The sequence below is a fragment of the Lacerta agilis genome, chromosome 8 (assembly GCF_009819535.1).
Source record: "Lacerta agilis isolate rLacAgi1 chromosome 8, rLacAgi1.pri, whole genome shotgun sequence".
NCBI classification, from domain to species: domain Eukaryota; kingdom Metazoa; phylum Chordata; class Lepidosauria; order Squamata; family Lacertidae; genus Lacerta; species Lacerta agilis.
The window spans coordinates 58,408,801-58,426,851 of NC_046319.1; the positions used below are offsets into that span (position 1 = coordinate 58,408,801).

Below are 18,051 nucleotides of genomic sequence, written 5' to 3' on the forward strand. Positions count from 1 at the left end.
TGTGAAGTGGCTTGTGAGGAAGCACTTTTGAATCTGGCCAGGAGATGCGCCCTTAAGCTTTTATGGGGCTAGTTGGCAGAAGGTGCAGGTGCACTGATCTGTGTGCTTGCTTCTGCGGCCTTACACTACTTGACTAAGATGTATAATATAACAACACAGGTTTCTAGCATTCTTCCTCCAAAAAAATACAGATCTTGTGAAAGCATGGAACTTCCCTCCAGTTAGGTGACGGAACGCAGCAAGAGCATTTCCTTCACGTTTGCTAATGGCTGTGTGTAATGCCATCATAAGAGTTTATAATTTTTTCTTTCTTTCTTTAACGAAGCAGTTTTCCAGAATTTGGTTGGTGCAACTAGGTGTAAATGATGAAACTGAAACTATGAAGTAAAACCGTAGACATTAACATTTCTTATTGCTTCCTGTCCCTGACAATCACCATAACCAAAGTCTGGACACAAACTTGAATTGTTGAGCAAAAGCGTATTTATTGCAGTTATTAGTGAAAGTTACACTTCAAACAGAAGCAAAGCAATGCTAAGTAATTGTTTTACTTAAAAAAACAACCCACAACATAGAGTCCTTCCAGTATAGAGAAAGTGGACCAAAACAAAACAAAACAAAACATAAAAAGGAGTGGAATCTGTCACAGAAAAACAACTTTGGGGACAGATTTGGCTCAGGAGTTCCATGACTGAATTATGTACGGTTACATACTTGTAAGCGACAGAACATTAGACAAGAACAGAAAAGTGTAACTTCAACTGACAGATATGACAATGTGTTTTGTAACATAATGGATTGACCCCAAAAGATATAACTAGCAACAAGTGTGGGAGAAAACAAAAACAAACCCTGCTTGTCCACTCTTTATCTGTACCCTCAAAGTATTTTAAGGTGAATTCATAACCTAACTGGATATTCAAGACATGGTGACAGAATTTCAGAGGCACTACCATGATTTGATACAACATAACACATCAGGTTACGCTAGGAATCAGTGGTGTCCAACCTATTTGGCAAGTGTGCCGTAAATCAAAGTATGAGTACGTACGTGGAACCAACTTCCCCACTCCCACTCCCTCTCCCTTTCCCACCCCCAACCCCCCTACAGTGCCTGGATGTTGTTTTGCCTCTAGACCAGTCTTCCACAATCTGGTAGCCTCCAGCTATTCTGAACTATGACTCCTATCAGCCCCTGTCAGCACAGTGGGGAGGCTGGGGCTGATGGAAGTCATATTCCAAAACATCTGCAAGGCACCAGGTTAGGGAAGGCTGGACTAGTCTATTCAACAGAGGAGCAGACAGCATCACAGTGCTGGCTAGAGAGGCAGCAAGGAGTGCAAGTCCAACCTTCTCAGCCAACCTGGACTGCTGTCCACGTGTGCCACAAACTCCCTCCTGCTTATACCCTAAGTAGTATGCATGCCACTAACCATGTGCCACGGCCATTTTATTTATGGCAAAAATTGTTATTTCTATGCAAATGTCAGTTGGTTCTTTTTAAGTATAACATTCTCATTTTTTTTCCTCTTCTCCTTTAGCTGGAAAAATTGTCAGAGAAAATTTAGAAAACACACACACACACACACACACACAATCACACTGACAAAAAGTTTGGCATACTAGGTTTGGGAAGTCCCTCAGAATATCTGCTTCTGTGGCATTACAAGATTGAGATCTATGAGAACGTAAAACCCTGCTGGATCACGCCCAAGGCCCATCTTGTCCAGCATCTTACAGTGGTCAACCAGATACTTGTGGGAAGCCTGTATGAAGGACCAGAGTGCAACAGCACTCGTGATTCACAGCAGCGGGTATTCAGAGGCATCCTGCCCCTGACAGTGGATACACTAACCTCCACCCTGTAAGTTAAGACAGTTGCGAGGTGGGGAGAAATTTATGCCACTAAAAGCAACAAGGACTTGTGTGCCAATTCAAGAATACTTGGTCCTTAAGTAGTTAAGATAGGCTTACAAGAGCCATCCTCTTCCAATGAAGTGTGTTAAGAGCCAACCCAAGTCTTGCAAAGCTGATAGATATGTAACAAAGCTGAAAATTGTAGATGACAGGCTGATATTTAACCAAACTGGAAGAAAATGCAAAGATAGCTAAAGTTTTGGCAAGGGCAGTAAACTTGGCAGGGGTAATGAGTGAAGGGAGCAGTGGACACGCTGCTTCTGGATTAAAGAGTTTAGTTTCTAAAAACATACTGAAATACAATTTGTTTTATATATATATATGTATATATATATATATTTATATTTTATATAAACCAACCCTCCCACCCTATCCCCAAATAGTTGCAGCTCACATTTGCAATACAAAGAGGCACACACGGTCAAGGTGGTTTAATAAGTAAAAATTGTGAAGGCTTTTACCAATGCACTTGCCATCCATCTGTCCACCTCCAGGAAGACTAACTACAATAGACCAGGTGCAACAAACTTGCTTTACTTCAGCATACTTTTGTTAAGGGGGGGGGGGGGGAGAGAGAACCTACAAGAACACCCAGAGATTTCAGACACATCCTATGCTTCTCTCAGAAAGCAACACAGCAGTGCCCCACAAAGCAAGAAGTCATCAGAAATTTGCAACCAAGGGCAGCACCAACATGTTCCTAGGAGAATGTGAAACTATAGCTGGCCTGCAGCTGGATTCTTAAGAAATGTATCCCTGCAATGGCACACAGAATAGTGTTGACATCAGCAACACGATGCCCCACACAAAGGCAAAGGGGCACCTCCGATCTGCCATGCTATGTATTTCTTATAGTGGACCAACTGCTCAGTGCAGACCTAAGCACCTGATGGACCCACAGTGAACGGAATGTCTTGAGGATGGAGCTTACATTTGTCCCCCTAACTACACACACACACACACACACACACACACACACACACACACACTGTTAATACTATACTGTTACACAGTTTAAAGTCTGCCTTATTAAGGAAACTGCTTGAAGGCTCATTTCTCTCATGGATATAGCTTCCATACAGGAATACCTTGCATATACCACCTGTCCTCTGTAACATGAGACCAACATGCATAGGTCCATGTGCAGATGCGTGTGGAAAGGATGCAGTGATTGGCAACAGGTTCTCACTGTGTGTGGATGTGGCAAATAGACACCCGTGTGCTTGTCACATGTAGCATACATACAATTCTCTTAGACAGAAGGTACCCGTACAGTTAGCAGTCATGCATGAAAGAGCCCTGTGATCAACCTACATGTCACTGCAAGCTGCCTTCTTCCTGTCACAATGGACCATCTGTGCCAAGCCCGCAGAACCAAAACCTCATCAACCCCTGCCCCTTAGTGCGGACAAACTGGAAGAGCAATCATCTAGGCCACAAGTCATTTTTTAACATGGTCTGGGGGGGAAAACTCAGAAAACTTGCCTGACCACATGACTGTGCAATAAAACATAATTTCAGAATCCATTTTAATTTTCAATGTGTATTGGGGATAATTGACTTGTGAGAATGGTTGCTAATACATACCTCTCAGGACTGATGAAATGGCAAAATGGCAGTTTGCTGTTTAAAACACAACGGCCACTCCCCACAGGTAACTTAATGATTCCACATGTGCAAATAAATTCATACTCAAGCAAGCCATATCCAACCTGGAGTCCAAACTCCTAGATAAAGCTGAGCTGAGAACAAAATACAGTCTCTAACAGAGCCAATAGTCAGAAAAATTGACCCTAAAGTCAAAGTTAGAAAAAACATTTTACTAGAAATATTCTACTTTAGCATGTACTGAAATCCCTTAACAATGGTCTTTCATAAACTTTGATTCAAAACATTTTAGCAATCCCCCCCCCAGTGACTTAAATTGTAATCTAATTTAGCATATCTGACATGTGTACACAAAAGTATGCCACATTAATTTTATGTATTCTATAAACACATTTTCCCAATATTCAAAAGTAGTAAAACTAAACAATTTTAATCAGGAGGGGGGAAATCATTAACACAATTAATGTTCCTAGGGATAATCACCTGAAACAAAAACTTAATTACAATTTGAAACTAGCATTGTAATCATTCATTGTGTTGCTTATTTTATGAAATTATTTTGAGAAACAACATTCTTCTAATGAGACTTTTTAGCTACTTGAAAAATGAAAAATCTATCATATCACAGGCTTCAAGAAGTTCCATAAAAAAGCTGGAGATTTGCTTCTTCTAAAATGAGATATTGAATAGGTCTGAACCCCCCCCCCCCCAAACACACACACATTGTTGCTGGGAAGAGGAGGAACTGTCAATAGTACTCGTGATTAAAAGTGGAATAGTCTTGCCTTCTGCTGCCTGCATTTCAGAGAGTACAGCCTGAAACTTTTCTTAACAAAAAGCTCATTCCTTAAATGTCGACCAACAGATATGGCTAGACACAGCCAATACAGTGAGTCAGTGAGTGAGTAAAATCTTTATGTTGCTCCTGCTCAAACCTGACATTCAGCAAGCCTCTTGGCCTCAGTGCTTAAGTCTGGAGGAACAGGATGCTAGAGATATAATAGAGGAAGACCATATTCATGTTCTGCTTATGAGTTTCCCCGGGGCATTTGATGGAAGTAGAATCTAAACTAGGTGGGCCTCAATCTGCTCCTGCCAAGCAAGTCTTCTGTGCCTGAATTTTGCTGTACAATCCATCTGAACAATTCCACTAGTATGACCCAGTGTGCCCATGGAGTAGGCATGTATTCTTCTCAGCCCGTTCCTTTCCAGCAACCAAAGTTTTCTGACTCTACAACAGCTCTCCTTCATCACCCTGCTCCACTATATTCACTGCACAACATTCTTACAAGTCCTCATAATCCACCTCAAAAAAGACTACCATCAAGCCGAGTGTACAGCAAGCACAAAGGCACCATAGACAAAGGAATCAGTAAAAATGAGCAACATGAAAGAGAGAAGGCAGATTAGATCAGTTCAGGTGACTACTCTGACTACATGAACATGGACAGCAGTAGCTTTAAAGCCAATTAAACAAATACCCAAAAAATTAATGGGCAGCTATTTTTAAAAAGCAACGTTGCCGACTGGGTATTGGTAAACTGAGATAAATTACTTAACGCCTCATACCAAAGTCCAATGCCACTGAATTCTGAGCAGGGAAGCGGCTTGGGGATAATGCAGTTACAAAGGCACCAGTTTCTTGCTTGTTTGAAGTGCTTCCTAGTCTATGCTGTGGAGTGCAGGGAGGAACAAAGCAAGAAATAGGTGGACTGTTCAAAGCACAGAATGGAAAGCAAGACAAGGATTTTGTCACCATAGGGAGGATTCTATGGTTTTTCTCCTGTTAACTTCCCAGTCTGAGACCAAGAGGGCTTTAAGCTTTTTCTTAAGAGCATCATCTGTTCCAAATAAAGGATTGGCACAATGCTCTCCATTAGCTTTTGATTGACTCTTTTGAGAAACAAATTGTGGACTGGGTACTAGTAAACTGGGAAAGTTATTTCAAGTTTTGCAGCAAACTTTGAAAAGATTTAGTCCCAAAAACTATATTGGGAAAGTAGGGTTCAGCTCCCGAAGAGCACCTCTGAGTCCAGCACACTTCTGGTAACAGAAGAAAAGATACTAGGTCAAGAGCCGAACCTTCCTGTCAGGCTTCAGTGCCAGCTCTGCAAAACTCTGCTGTATGGTTTCGGCAACAGGTCATGTTCAAATCTGCTGCATCTGACCGGCCCAGCTAGCCTGTGCCTCTCCCCTCAACATTGCACTTGCATTGCATCAATCAATGCACAATGGAAAAGACACAGAGATGTGTGCGCACATGGGAAGGCACCATGTTGGCAACCACTGGTTTATAGAATGTACATATATGTTTATATGTGTATATAATATAGACCTAAACACATTTTTGCAAAGGAACCTATAAATGGGGTAGCCAACATGGTGCCCTCCAGATGTGCCCTCCCATCAGTCTCAGTCAGCATGGCTACTGTCAGAGATGATGGATATTGCACTTAAACATCCAGAGGTTACCTCTGATTATAGAAACATGCCACACTTGTATGGAGAGCTTGGAGTGGGTAGGAAATGATGAGTGTTTTCGTCTCTCGAAGCTGCAAATAAATTTTAAAAAGAAAGAGAATAAGACATGCGACACCTAATAAGGTCAGGCCTAGCAAATGGTCTCCACGCAACTAATGGTACAGCTACTACTGAAGTTAAGCACGTGCGGCAGTGCTCTAGATGGAGGTTGACTGAGACCCCATCTTAAGAGTGAGGCACACATATGCTTCCCCGCTAGACACACATAATAAACCAAACACAAAGTAGATTTCCCAACTAAAGGAGAGCCTGCAAAATCAGATATAAATCACCAGGAAGAAGCAACTCCTCTAAAAAGCATGGGAAGCTATGTTGGTCCATCTAAAAAACTACAACAACCCTCTGAAGTCCACAGTTCAACAATACCTTAATAATTAAGGTGTTCATTAATAATAAAATAAAAATGTGTCACTTTTTTTTAGACTTTGGGGTCGGTCGTCTCAACAAAAGTATTGCGTTCAGAGGTTGCTCCATTTCCCCCCATTCCCTACAGTTGAAAGTGCATTACATTTTGAAATTATTTCTGTGATTTAACATTTAAAATAATAAAAAGCATTAGAAAAAGTTCTGGAAGTATCTGTAAACAAATTCTGCCAGAGACCACTTGAAATGGGACAACATCTAGTCTGTTTTCATACATGGCAAAGTCAGAGGCACCTCTATGATACTTTCACAGCACAGTCCAATGCATGTCTATAGAGAAGTAAGCACCAAATAGTGCAATGGGGTTTACTCCCAGGTAAGCACATATAGGATTGCAGCCTGTGACAATTCACCTATTTTTTTCTCTTATGGAACATTCATAGTAGGGATGGAAAATGTTCCCGAGGACACTTGGGGAGAAGATACACACACACACACACACACACACACACACGTATATATACCGTACATTAAAATTTTAATAAAAGTGCTTATAAAAATTGCAGAGGTTGAGCATAATCTGAAAGGAATCACTTTCCTTTTTCACACAGAAATAATGCATTTTAAGATCATGCATGTTATGACGTGTGTGCATCAACTAAAAAAATGCTTCTTCAGAAATATTGGTTTTACTCATATGCAAATTTAATTGATCAATTAATTGATTAATTGGCTGAACTTGAACAATTAATAGATTAAAAGTTGACTGGGTTGCAATTAGAGAGTTTTGCTACTGGGGTAGCATCTGCACCTCTAGAAAGCTAGTACAGTTTACCACCATGTCTTTGGAGGCAGCCTATTCTAATAGCAAGTCATTATCATTTACAAAAAAGGTATGTACTTCAATATCCACCCTTAACTTTCCCACTGCTGTGTATTCAGTATTTTGCTCAACCCTTTTGGAATAACTAATAGTCAAGAACCCTTGTGCACATTTAATCTAGAACCATACCATATGTGCTATTAAGCTATCAGCTAGGATTGGCCACTGGGTCAAAAACAACTGAGCAACTGATTTCAGATTATATAGTTCATTTTTTAAATTAAAAAAAGTTAGTTAAATTACTATTAGCACAGATGCCACAGTGCATACTGAACAATTTAATACACTGTCTTTGGATAAGGTTATTCAAGAAGGGAAATAGTTAAACTTATATGCAAAGGTTACTGGGCAATGCACGTGTGAATTAAGGCAGCCGTCACTTTGGAGTCACAAAAGCTTCCACACCTCTGGAGAGGGTAGTTGAGAAGGGATCATTCATCCTTAAGTATAGGCAGTCAGCATTATGGCCATGTAACATGGAGAAGCATGGTGTGAGCATCAGGTAGGGAGGATGTATGTGCAGGCCACAACTCTTACTCTTTCCAATAGCCTGCATCATAATAAATGAAAATAGGCTGTTGCCCAATGCAAATAATTTTTTTTCCTTTTTGTGCCAAAGCATTAGACTATTGTTCAAATGAACAACTGGCCTCCTCTACAATCCAACACTGCACTGAGAGTTCCAGGATGCCAAAGACGGATATGAAAGTAGGTTTGGATGAGTTTATCCTTTGCCCTGGCAGTTCCCCTGAAACCCTGGATTGCAAAGTTATAGCAAGAACATTATTGTAAAGACAAAGCCTGATAAACTCTTCCATAAAAACGGCAGCCAATAGTCAGGAAAAAGAGATGGTGGCACATAAACTACAGGTGACCAATAATCTAACCACAAAGGGACACAAATCTTTCTTGAAAAAAATTCTATTGGTACCATTAAGACCATAACTGGATTTTTTTGCAGGTGTGTGCAAGTAGTTTTACAGTATAATCACTACAACTTTGTTATTATTACTTTTACAGCATTTTGCTGCTACAGAGGTGCAGTGTTTATTAGTTTTTTCATGACTGATAAAAAGCTTAAAGAGACTGGCTGTATAGCACTTTTCTTTAAAAAAAACAACAGTTTTTTAATTTCATTTCGGGGCAGCAGACATGCTCAGCACCAAAAGGCCATGCTGCAAATTTTTGCCATTAACATTTGCCATTGCAACCATGAGGACCAGGGCCCTACTTTTTACAAAAAGGTTTACAGTTAAAGCTAGGATTTTCAGAATTTTAACAGCTTTTAAGATACACATATAGCTTCAGCGGCACATGCTGCTTACCACAATTTCATAGTTTGTGGCCTCTGAATAAACATTTAGTGCTTACAAGTGTCCTGGGCTACTTGCCCTAAAAACCCTAAAGTATCTTAGATCCACACAGTGGATTTTAATCAAGTTATCAGTACCATTATTTTCCCCAAATATAGTATGGTCCACTCTTATCTTGGTCCTGATTATTTTGGGGTGGGGTACTACATAGTACTCAACACTACAAGTGATATTATCAAGAACTTGGTGTGTTTTCACTAAATGCTTCTATCCCCCCCCCCCCATCACCCAGCAATATACAACTTCAGGGGAAAAAAGAAAAATCTACAGCACCATCTTCTAAAAAGGCACTTTGAGGACTGTCTTGCTTTGAATGAATAAAACCCTCCAAGTTTCAGATGGCAGAGCTACTTCATTTTTAAATAGGTCTTTATAGTTACATACCTGCCAGAGGTAATTCAGACACAATTTTAATATGGAAATGAGACTGAAAGATGCTAGGCATGATTCTCATCTGTCAACATTTTGCCTCCTGTAGAGTCAATCCTTCAGTTTAATTTTTCAAACTGTTCTCCAGTTCCCACTCCAGGGTTTTTGTTCCCCATTCCCCAGTGGTTACTTAGTCGTAACCTCTTCATCAGCAAAGTCAAGGTTACAGAGAACAAACTGGCAAGTCATAAAGGAGGGTCTGCCATCTAACAGCTTTGTCTCTCATCATAGTGAAATCCAAGCATCTGTAAATATGATAATTAACAAGTAGGTATTAGCAGACCTGCAAATTCCCCAGGAGTTGCTTAGCTTCCCAAAAAACATACGGGTCAAGTACATCACAGGATAACTTGAATCTGAGCATGTCTTAATAGACTTTGCTGTGCTTGAGGCAATAGTGAAAGCTCTGCCTGGTGTTTAATTGTGTTCTAAGATGGCGGCGCGCACAGACGCAGCGGCTCAGAGCTCTCCCTTTTTCTTTTAGCGTTTCGTAATGGCTTTTATTGTTATTTTATTGTAGGTACTTGTTACTTGTGTGAGTACATTTGGCGAACAAATGTTTGTTATAGATTTGTCACTTTAAGAGGGTCATGGCTCATTCCTGGAGGAATAATGGCAGTTATGGCAGTTATTAAGATCTAAGATGGCGGTGCGCAAGATTTACAGCCGGCAGGAACTCCTAAGGGTCGGGTTACAGTGTGAACAAACTGTAAGAGCTGATTATCTTCGCCCAGATAACATTTCGGTGGAAGTAGCTAAGGCATCAAGCTCTCTATGGATTACTATCCCCTTAAGGAGGAGGCAAAGGCGGTGCAGAGAGAGGAGGCAAAGGCCGGGCTTTATCATCAGCCAGCAAGACAAGTATCCTGAAGCTGAAATGTGCCACCAGAGGGGCCAACACACTGGACAAGGTCTATTCGAATATAAAATATGGTTGTAGGGCTTTACAGCTCCCACATTTGGACCAGTCCAACCATGTCTTTGTTCCTTGTACCAGCATACATCCCTCTCAGGAAATGGGCTCTCACTCTAACAAGGACTGTTAATATCTGGCCTGAATGTGCTACTTAGCAGCTGAAGGACTGTTTCATGAGACCTGGAGGAGGATATGGTGGAAGTTCTGTGCTATATCAATTGCTATATGAATACTGTTTTTATGTTGTTTTTAAGGGATGGCATCCAATTTCATTGTACTTGTACAATGACAATAAAGAAATCTTATCTTATCTTATCTTAACCCATGATGGCCATTTTATATATGCCATACAATGCTTGAGGTTCCATTCATCACAAGCTCAATATGCATGGACAAACTGCCCTCAAGTAAAAAGGATGGGAAGTGGAAGTTGATTAAAAAGATATGTCCTGCTCCCACTTCGCAGACACACGAACAACTCCTCCAGTTGAAAACCAGTTCATAGCACTACCAGTTCATAGCACTAAAAATTCATTCAATGAATCACTTATCTACCGTGGGAAAATCTGACAGATTTCAGGGTGTTGCCATCATCAAAAAGAGCTAGCAGAAAAGCTATACAACAGGAAGGTTACATGGGTGGTTAATAAGTCACAATAATTTGCATAGGGGAACACACAGGGTCATAGCAGATAGACTTTCAGTCTTGCAGAAATATCCCAAAGGAAGCTTTGGGATGCACCCTTGCCATTATTTTTAACATTTTTCATTTAACACTCCTGAGATCTTTACGTTCTAACACAGTCTCACACACACGTGTGTGAAAGATCCCACAGAATGAACCTTTAGGTCTGATGTGTTTTAATAATGCCCCTCTTTGCAGCTGTTGCTTAGATGAGGAAGCTTGGCCAGTAGGACTCTGCATTAGTTTTCTTTGTACTACTAGGGTTGCCCAAAAGTCGTCAGTTCTGCCTTTGAAAATCCAGCCCTAGCACTACCGACTTGCTGAAATTAATGGGAATTGTACCTGACAGAGAGCAAGCCCAATGGCACAAAAGGAAAGTCCCTACCTGCAGAGGGGCACATTCTGTTAGCTCAGCTTTATTCAGCCTGAAGCTGATGGAAGTTGTAGTTCAAAACATATGGAGAACAATGCACTGTGTTTTCATGGTGGACAGAACTCAGCACCAAGCACCTCTCAGGTATGGAGTGGTGATGGAGGGAGAACAGTGGCTCTTGCAAGTACATATGAGAAATAGGACAACCGGGGTGGGGGGGAGTTACAGAAACCATTCTAGGCAGGAATACACATACTGAACAAGGCCAAGCTGGGTGCAAAAAATCATTAAACCTACACTTTTGTACCTATATAGGCTGAACAGACAGCTGTCTCGGCTGTACAGGCAGAAATTTTCATGAAAGCACATTAAAATTCAAGAAAGCTTTTGTAAAAAACAAAAACAGAGAGCATATACAAAAATAAAAGTCCATATAATCTTGTGAAAAATATACTGGAAACTGCCACCACAGATGAGGTACCGTTTATTTCCTCCCATCCCCACCTCCACCCATCTACTGCAAACATCAAAATATATCTTAAGTCTTTCAAAACAAAGGAAGAATATCTGGCTATTTTATCATCTTGGTTAAGACAGCACCCTTTGTTATATCACACTGTTAAAATTGCTTTTGAAACAATAAAAATCAGAATACTACTTCTTAAATTGGATTCCTGTTCACCTGCCCTTTTTCCTTAGTGCAGTAATTGCCCATCTCCATTTAAATAAATATAGCAGCTACAGTATTGTAGTACAGGTGGCCCTCAATGCCAGAAAATTGATATTGGCCTGGCTCGCAGATTATACTAAGTCATTGTTTATTAAAACATAGTTTGTTGTTTGAGCCTCCAAACTCTGACATCAGCCAAACTACAGTTGTTTAGTGCCTAACCACAACCTGAAGTCATGATTTTTTTGTTGGCTTACAAACCTTCGTTTGTTTTAACTATGGCTTGTCATTACACCCAAACCCTTCACCCTTCCTTAAACATTTCTTTGGCCACCCCACCCTCTCACCAAGCTACCAAGCTACAAAGGCACAAACCAAGAGCAGCTGGAAAACCCAAAGCAACTGTGAAGAAACAAGTTATGGTTTGTTGATTGTCTATGAGACAACCTGTGGTTAACTTGTGGTTTGTTAATCAAACCATGGCTTAGCATTAAGGTGTGAACCAGGCCAGTGTATTACAAATTTTATCGGCACTTGACAAAGACAGTTTCAAAATTAAAATATATTCTGGTTTGTTTTTAAGTTACCATGTCCTCTCCACATGAAAATCAATCTCACTAGCACTGTGTACAAGTATTTTAAAGGTGCTTCTCTGTTGGGCTCTAAATCATTTTCACTTTGGAAGGATGAGGGTGGTGGCTGCAGCAAAGGAGGCTTTAGAGCCACCATTCTTGGGACAGGTCAGGAAATAAATATTATAGTGCATCTTGGTGTAAACAGCTAAAACGTCTTTTAAAGGGGGGGCAGAGGCCCCAAATGTTCCACAACTCACTTTTAAAATCTCAATTGCAAAACACTGAGTAAGAATTCCCACTGGAGCCTTTTAAAGTGACAATCCTTGGAAGAGAAAAAACTTAGCATTAACATTAGTGAAGATTTGTTGCAATGCACCCATATTAGAACCATTAAACTTGACCTCAACTTCCTGGGAGGTTTACTAGGCTACCCTGACAACAAGTGGTGCATGTTCTCTTTAGGCAGGGGGGTGAAGGACAAAGGAGGTAAAGTCTGAGTCCATTGGCCACATCATGGGGCCTAAGCAGGCTGGTATTGAACTCCCCGCAGTCATTTCATGCTAGGAATTCAAGCGCAAGTACAGTGCATGAAGTATCCTCAGCTAGGAAACTTCCAGAGACTGAAGCATGAAAACAGCCACTTGCAACTCAATTCATTAAGAACTCTTTTGGTTCTAGCAGTTTCCCCTTTCATCTTGGTGCACACTTCTTCCCAACCCCCTAAGGCAAGATGCTCCCCATCACAATTATTTCAAGTGCACTTTGATTCTTGCCCCCAAGAGGTTAAGTGTGCATTGTACCATTTTGCTGAAACTGGGAGTAAACTTCACTAGATCACAAGTGCAGTAAAGCATTTTGAGACACCATGAACAGCAGCATATGCCTGCACAAGAAAGCATATAAAACACAGTACTTAAGTTTCCTGGTGGGGGTGGGGTGGAGAGAGAAGAAATAGGAAAGGTTCAGGCCTGTTGGAGCAAAATGGGCTCAGATTTTTCAGCTGAAAATACAGTAAATTGGCAAATATAGTGGGTCACTTTGAAGACAGCACAATATAAGAAAGATACTTCAATCAGTGAAATGGTTTTCATGTGGAGAACGGTTTGTTTGTTTGTTTGTTTCAGCAGGGCTGGGTTACTAGCAATGCCCATATGAACCATCTGCAGTATATATCTATGCATATATACCATAAAACCAGTGCAAAAAAGCAGTCACAAATGCAGTTCATGTGTTTACAAAGTGCAAAATGCCCCCGAATCCCTGCTACTGAGTCCAATGCTCATCTTCATCATCTTGTAAAATACTTTGCTTCAGCTTCAAAGTGGGATGAAAAAGAGGCCCATTAATCTGATTCACATTTCAGTGATCTCACTTAAGTGTATCCCAGCCCTCTGTAGCTTTATTTGTAAAATGAAATGAAGCACTCAGTTTCAAAAGGAAAGTCTACATGATCAAAAACTGCTTTAAAAAAATATTCATGCCCCCTTTTAGACTTTTGCTTAATGTCATCTGGACAGATCTAAAAACCTGAATTTCTTCTGTGCTGGGAAAAACCATGCCCTCCAACCCCAGGGTGCAGCAGATCAAAAATCCTGCATTACTAGACAGTATTAAAGCTTGTACTCTGCTAGCAGCATGAAAGGGTTTGCCTTTTTATGCATTAAAAAAGGGAATCCTCCCTATTACAAGACTTTCCTTTCAAAATTAAGGCTAACTTTGTCCTTTTAAGTGCACGGACATGTCCATTCTCCCACTATTAGTGGTGCAAAATGCTGCTGTTCGTGCACAGCAAAAATGGACAGGTATTTCTCCTTTGCAAAGGCTTATTGCACTAAAAGATAGCAAAAACATTGTCAGTTCTCTAAAACAAAATAGTTATGTTTCTAAACATTAAAACTGATGTCGCCAATACACTGACTTAAATTAAAGCATTATTATTACTCTAATAAATATAAAAGAAAAAAGGAAGCTAAACCTCAAAGTACACGTATATATAGATATATATATATATGCAATCACATTAAAGTGAGAGGCAGCGAGTCAACTAATATATATTTTTTCATTTTTAAAAAAGAGAAGACCTCAACTTAGTGTCTGTACTTGAATGGATATTACACGTCACCCTGGCAAAACAGGGGAGGAGATCTGCTGTCACAAGAAGCTCAGAAGGTATACACATGGCACACAAGATGTAAAATTAGCTGAAACTTCTGGACAAGGAGAAAGCAGCAGCTTCATTAATCTCATCAGGTTGTATCGCTACTGCCAGCATCAACGTATATGGTTAACATAGTTATGGTACAGAAATAGACTTGAGTTGAGCAACTCCAAGCAATGAAGACAGACACAAAAGGCAGCAGTTGGCTAAACCACACTGGGATCAATGGATCTGCAAATGCACTATACACACAGCCTTTCCCACAACATACTCTGTAGAGCTGCTCAAACATACAAACACACTTGCTATGGTCACATTCAAGTGCTGACAGCCATTGAGGGGAAGCCACCGGCTACCCTCGTAGGGGTAGCCAAAGGATAAAAACATTTTTGCACATTCTCCACTTCACTTCACTTGCCCACCCCAACAACCACTTTTTTGATTGCTCCTGTAAGTTTTAATACCATAATAATTGTTTCTTTTTTGCAGAAAGAGTTGTGCTGCTGAGCAACTTGAGGTAAAGGCATAAAAAAGGGTTAGACTACAAGAGAAAACACACACAAAGGAAAAGACAACAACGATGACGGCAGCACTTCCCACTGGAGGCTGCTTCAAAAGCAGTTGGCTGGTTTCATATTGCATAATAAGTGCCGTGTTATCGGTGAAGTAAACAATCTTCCTTGCATCAAAACAAGGATAAGGCCCGTGCCCCCTCCCACAGGATCAGTTTCAGCAGTGGCAGAGGTATCCCCCTTCCCAATGAACTGACCCTTCTTTAAACATACACTGTATGTGGCTAAATTCTGCGGTTCTTCCTTTCGTGAATAGGCTCCGGTCTCACTGATATTTTTTTTATAGCTAAGCAAAGTACATGGTGCGTAAGGTGTCTTGGTGAATCTGCACAGCCTTCGCAAGGGCTTGGGGATCTCTCCCATTGCTCTGTCCTGAAACATGGCTTCCTTCAGCACTGCAATAGCGGGAAAAAGAGAGAAGCATTAGCAAACACCTTTGGGCCCAAGAAGCAAGTGTCACGCTCTCTTCTTATATTTTTAAGCAACTAAGCTGTAAAAAACAATTCCAGTTCCTGCACTGAGCAGCCATTAGTACAGCCTTGTGCTAATTCCTTTGCTTCTGAACATCAACCAGCAAAAAGAGCTTGTATTCAGTGTTCTTTTCAGCTCTCAAAAACAATAAATTACACTAATGCAGCACATGGATGAACTTCAGTACTAGATGCCTAGTCCACACCACCAATTATCAGTATAGAACAAGTCACTGGAACACATGTTCCAAACACTTCTATGGGCAAATTCACAAACTCATTTAAAATGGCTATCCGTAGACATCATGGGAAAGCTTGAAGAAACTGCCCTGCAACATATACAATCAAATGTGTGATGTGGTGGTTAGCATGAACAATGTGCTATCTTCTTTTCTCACAAACACATACTTAGAGCACAATGGCCTGTTGCAAATAATTTGTGCACCCAATTGCACCTAATGAAAGATTGAAGTTGTGGGTAGCCATCTATGGGAATCCAAGGTTCCCCACTACACCCACAGAGCAACCTTCTATATAATGAATGAATGAATGAATGAGATGTATGGGAACACTGCAGGAACTCTGAGTCATATTAATAACAGTGCTAGATTTATAAAGGATAGATTGGCAATCATGATGACTTTACCTCAATGGACTTCATTGCTAACTGGCTTGCCTGCTGCCATTTCTGTAGAACTCTGTACACATTTAATCATGCACATTTGATGGTTTGCTAGTTGAGGTGGGAGAGACAGGGCAACCTGATGCCCAAAGGGGTCTAATTATGCATGTGGTCTCCATGGAGCATGCACACACCCCTACTTACCTCTCAAAATCCAATCAGGGTTGCACAAAAAAGGGAAGTTAATGGATCATTCTTGTAAGCTAACTCTGACTATACTCAGTGGTTTCATATGCAGCAGTGTGAAACAATGTGCTAGGACTGAGCTGAACAACCAGGCACCCTAATGCACATGTGTTGACTATACCGTTTAAACATGTGAAAATGATGCTGTTGACCTTTACTAAAAAAATAATATCAAGTTTGGAACAAGTTTGCAAGGAGATCAAATGCCATACTTTAACATAAATAATTCTGGTAACTAGCCCAGATGTCAGAGAAGCAAAGTCATCTGGCAACGCTACTCTTACCTGTCATGTTCTTTGTCTACAAGGTGATATCTTGCTCTGAATGCCACCAGGTGAGCATAATACGCTGGTGCAGGTATAGACACGGATCGTGTGCAGCGCACATAGGTGTGGCAGAGCTGGTAAGTTAGCAGCTGAAGTTCATCTGCAGTAAAACAGTTATCGTCCCACAATACATGATAATGTGAGGGACGGCTGGTACCCTAGGAAGAATGAAACATCAGTTCAAATGCCCAATTAACTTTATACATCACATTTCTATAAAAATTAAACTGAATAGCAAATGTTTTTGTATGCCAAGGATATTGACTGTGTTCCTGAGAATACAGTTCTTATTAATGTGAAAAGGGGATTCCATGTTGCTGTACCCCCCACCCTTGCACACTCTTGGCATTGCAGCACATTAGCATCCTGCAGAACACCACCACAGTCCCATCCTGTCACTTATTTCAAATGAACACTTCCAAGTGCAACAATATAGGGCTGTATCATTCACCAGTGCAAGGGCTCTTGTGCGACTGGACATGAGTGTTTTAATGCTGCGCAACAGAGAAAACCAATGCAACAGTTGTGCTAGCAACAAACTTACCAGCAACCTGCTTATGCATTCTGTGGTGCAACAATGATCCACTGGCACAAAGCTTTTCACCAGCAGACCAAGACAAGTGAGTTGCTGCTACATTGGATACAGCCCATAATCAGAGGCTGAAGAGTGTTTTAAGGAGCCCTTAGCATAACTAAACAAATTTACTTTCTAAGAGCTTGATGCCAAGCTGCTTCAGTTTCAAATTTATGAAGCACAGCAATTACATACTTTCTGCAGCTTCTGAAAGGTATATGGGTGAATACAAGCACGGAACAGCAAATGTTGGAGCCATACTAGAGCTTCCAGGGGACGATTTCTAACACATTTTCTGCCTTCAGATGTCACAGAAAAGATTTAGTGTGTGAGCCAAACGTTTTGAGAATACATTCCTGGCTAATATGACATTTTTGTTTTAAAAACTGGTTTAAATAGAAAGCACCCTGCAGATTCACTTATACTACCACTCATGTCTGCTCAAGAATGGTACCAAACCCAGACTGAGTCAAGTAGGTTTGTGCTGTAGTTCCTACCTGTATTCCTGCATGGCTACAGAGGTAAAAATCAAATTCATAAGGATGTGTGATATCCGTATCTACAGTTGTTCCAGCTGGGATGTTCCCACTTCTTCCAACCTAGAAAATAATGAATTTCCACAGGAGAGGAATAAAAATGTTAGCTTGATAATTATGCAATAAACACATGATATAAAATACTGAAAATTTTGCTTTTATTTGTTTCAATTTTGAACATCTGCTTCTCCTAGTTTTTTTGTGCATGAAGGCA

At 40.6% G+C, this 18,051-nt stretch overlaps 1 protein-coding gene across 2 annotated transcripts in view; it reads right to left on the bottom strand.

Moving 5' to 3' along the window:
- Positions 1-13,434: 13,434 nt before the first annotated feature.
- Positions 13,435-18,051, bottom strand: part of LOC117051375 (protein argonaute-3) — a 44,988-nt gene continuing 40,371 nt past the window's right edge. For both annotated transcript variants that reach the window (XM_033157710.1, XM_033157711.1), the window contains 3 exons: positions 17,799-17,900; positions 16,686-16,885; positions 13,435-15,458 (listed from right to left, as the gene is read on the bottom strand). In XM_033157710.1, the coding sequence (XP_033013601.1) occupies positions 15,350-15,458; positions 16,686-16,885; positions 17,799-17,900 (411 nt within the window). In that variant the 3' untranslated portion in view covers positions 13,435-15,349. The remainder of the gene's footprint in view (positions 15,459-16,685; positions 16,886-17,798; positions 17,901-18,051) is intronic.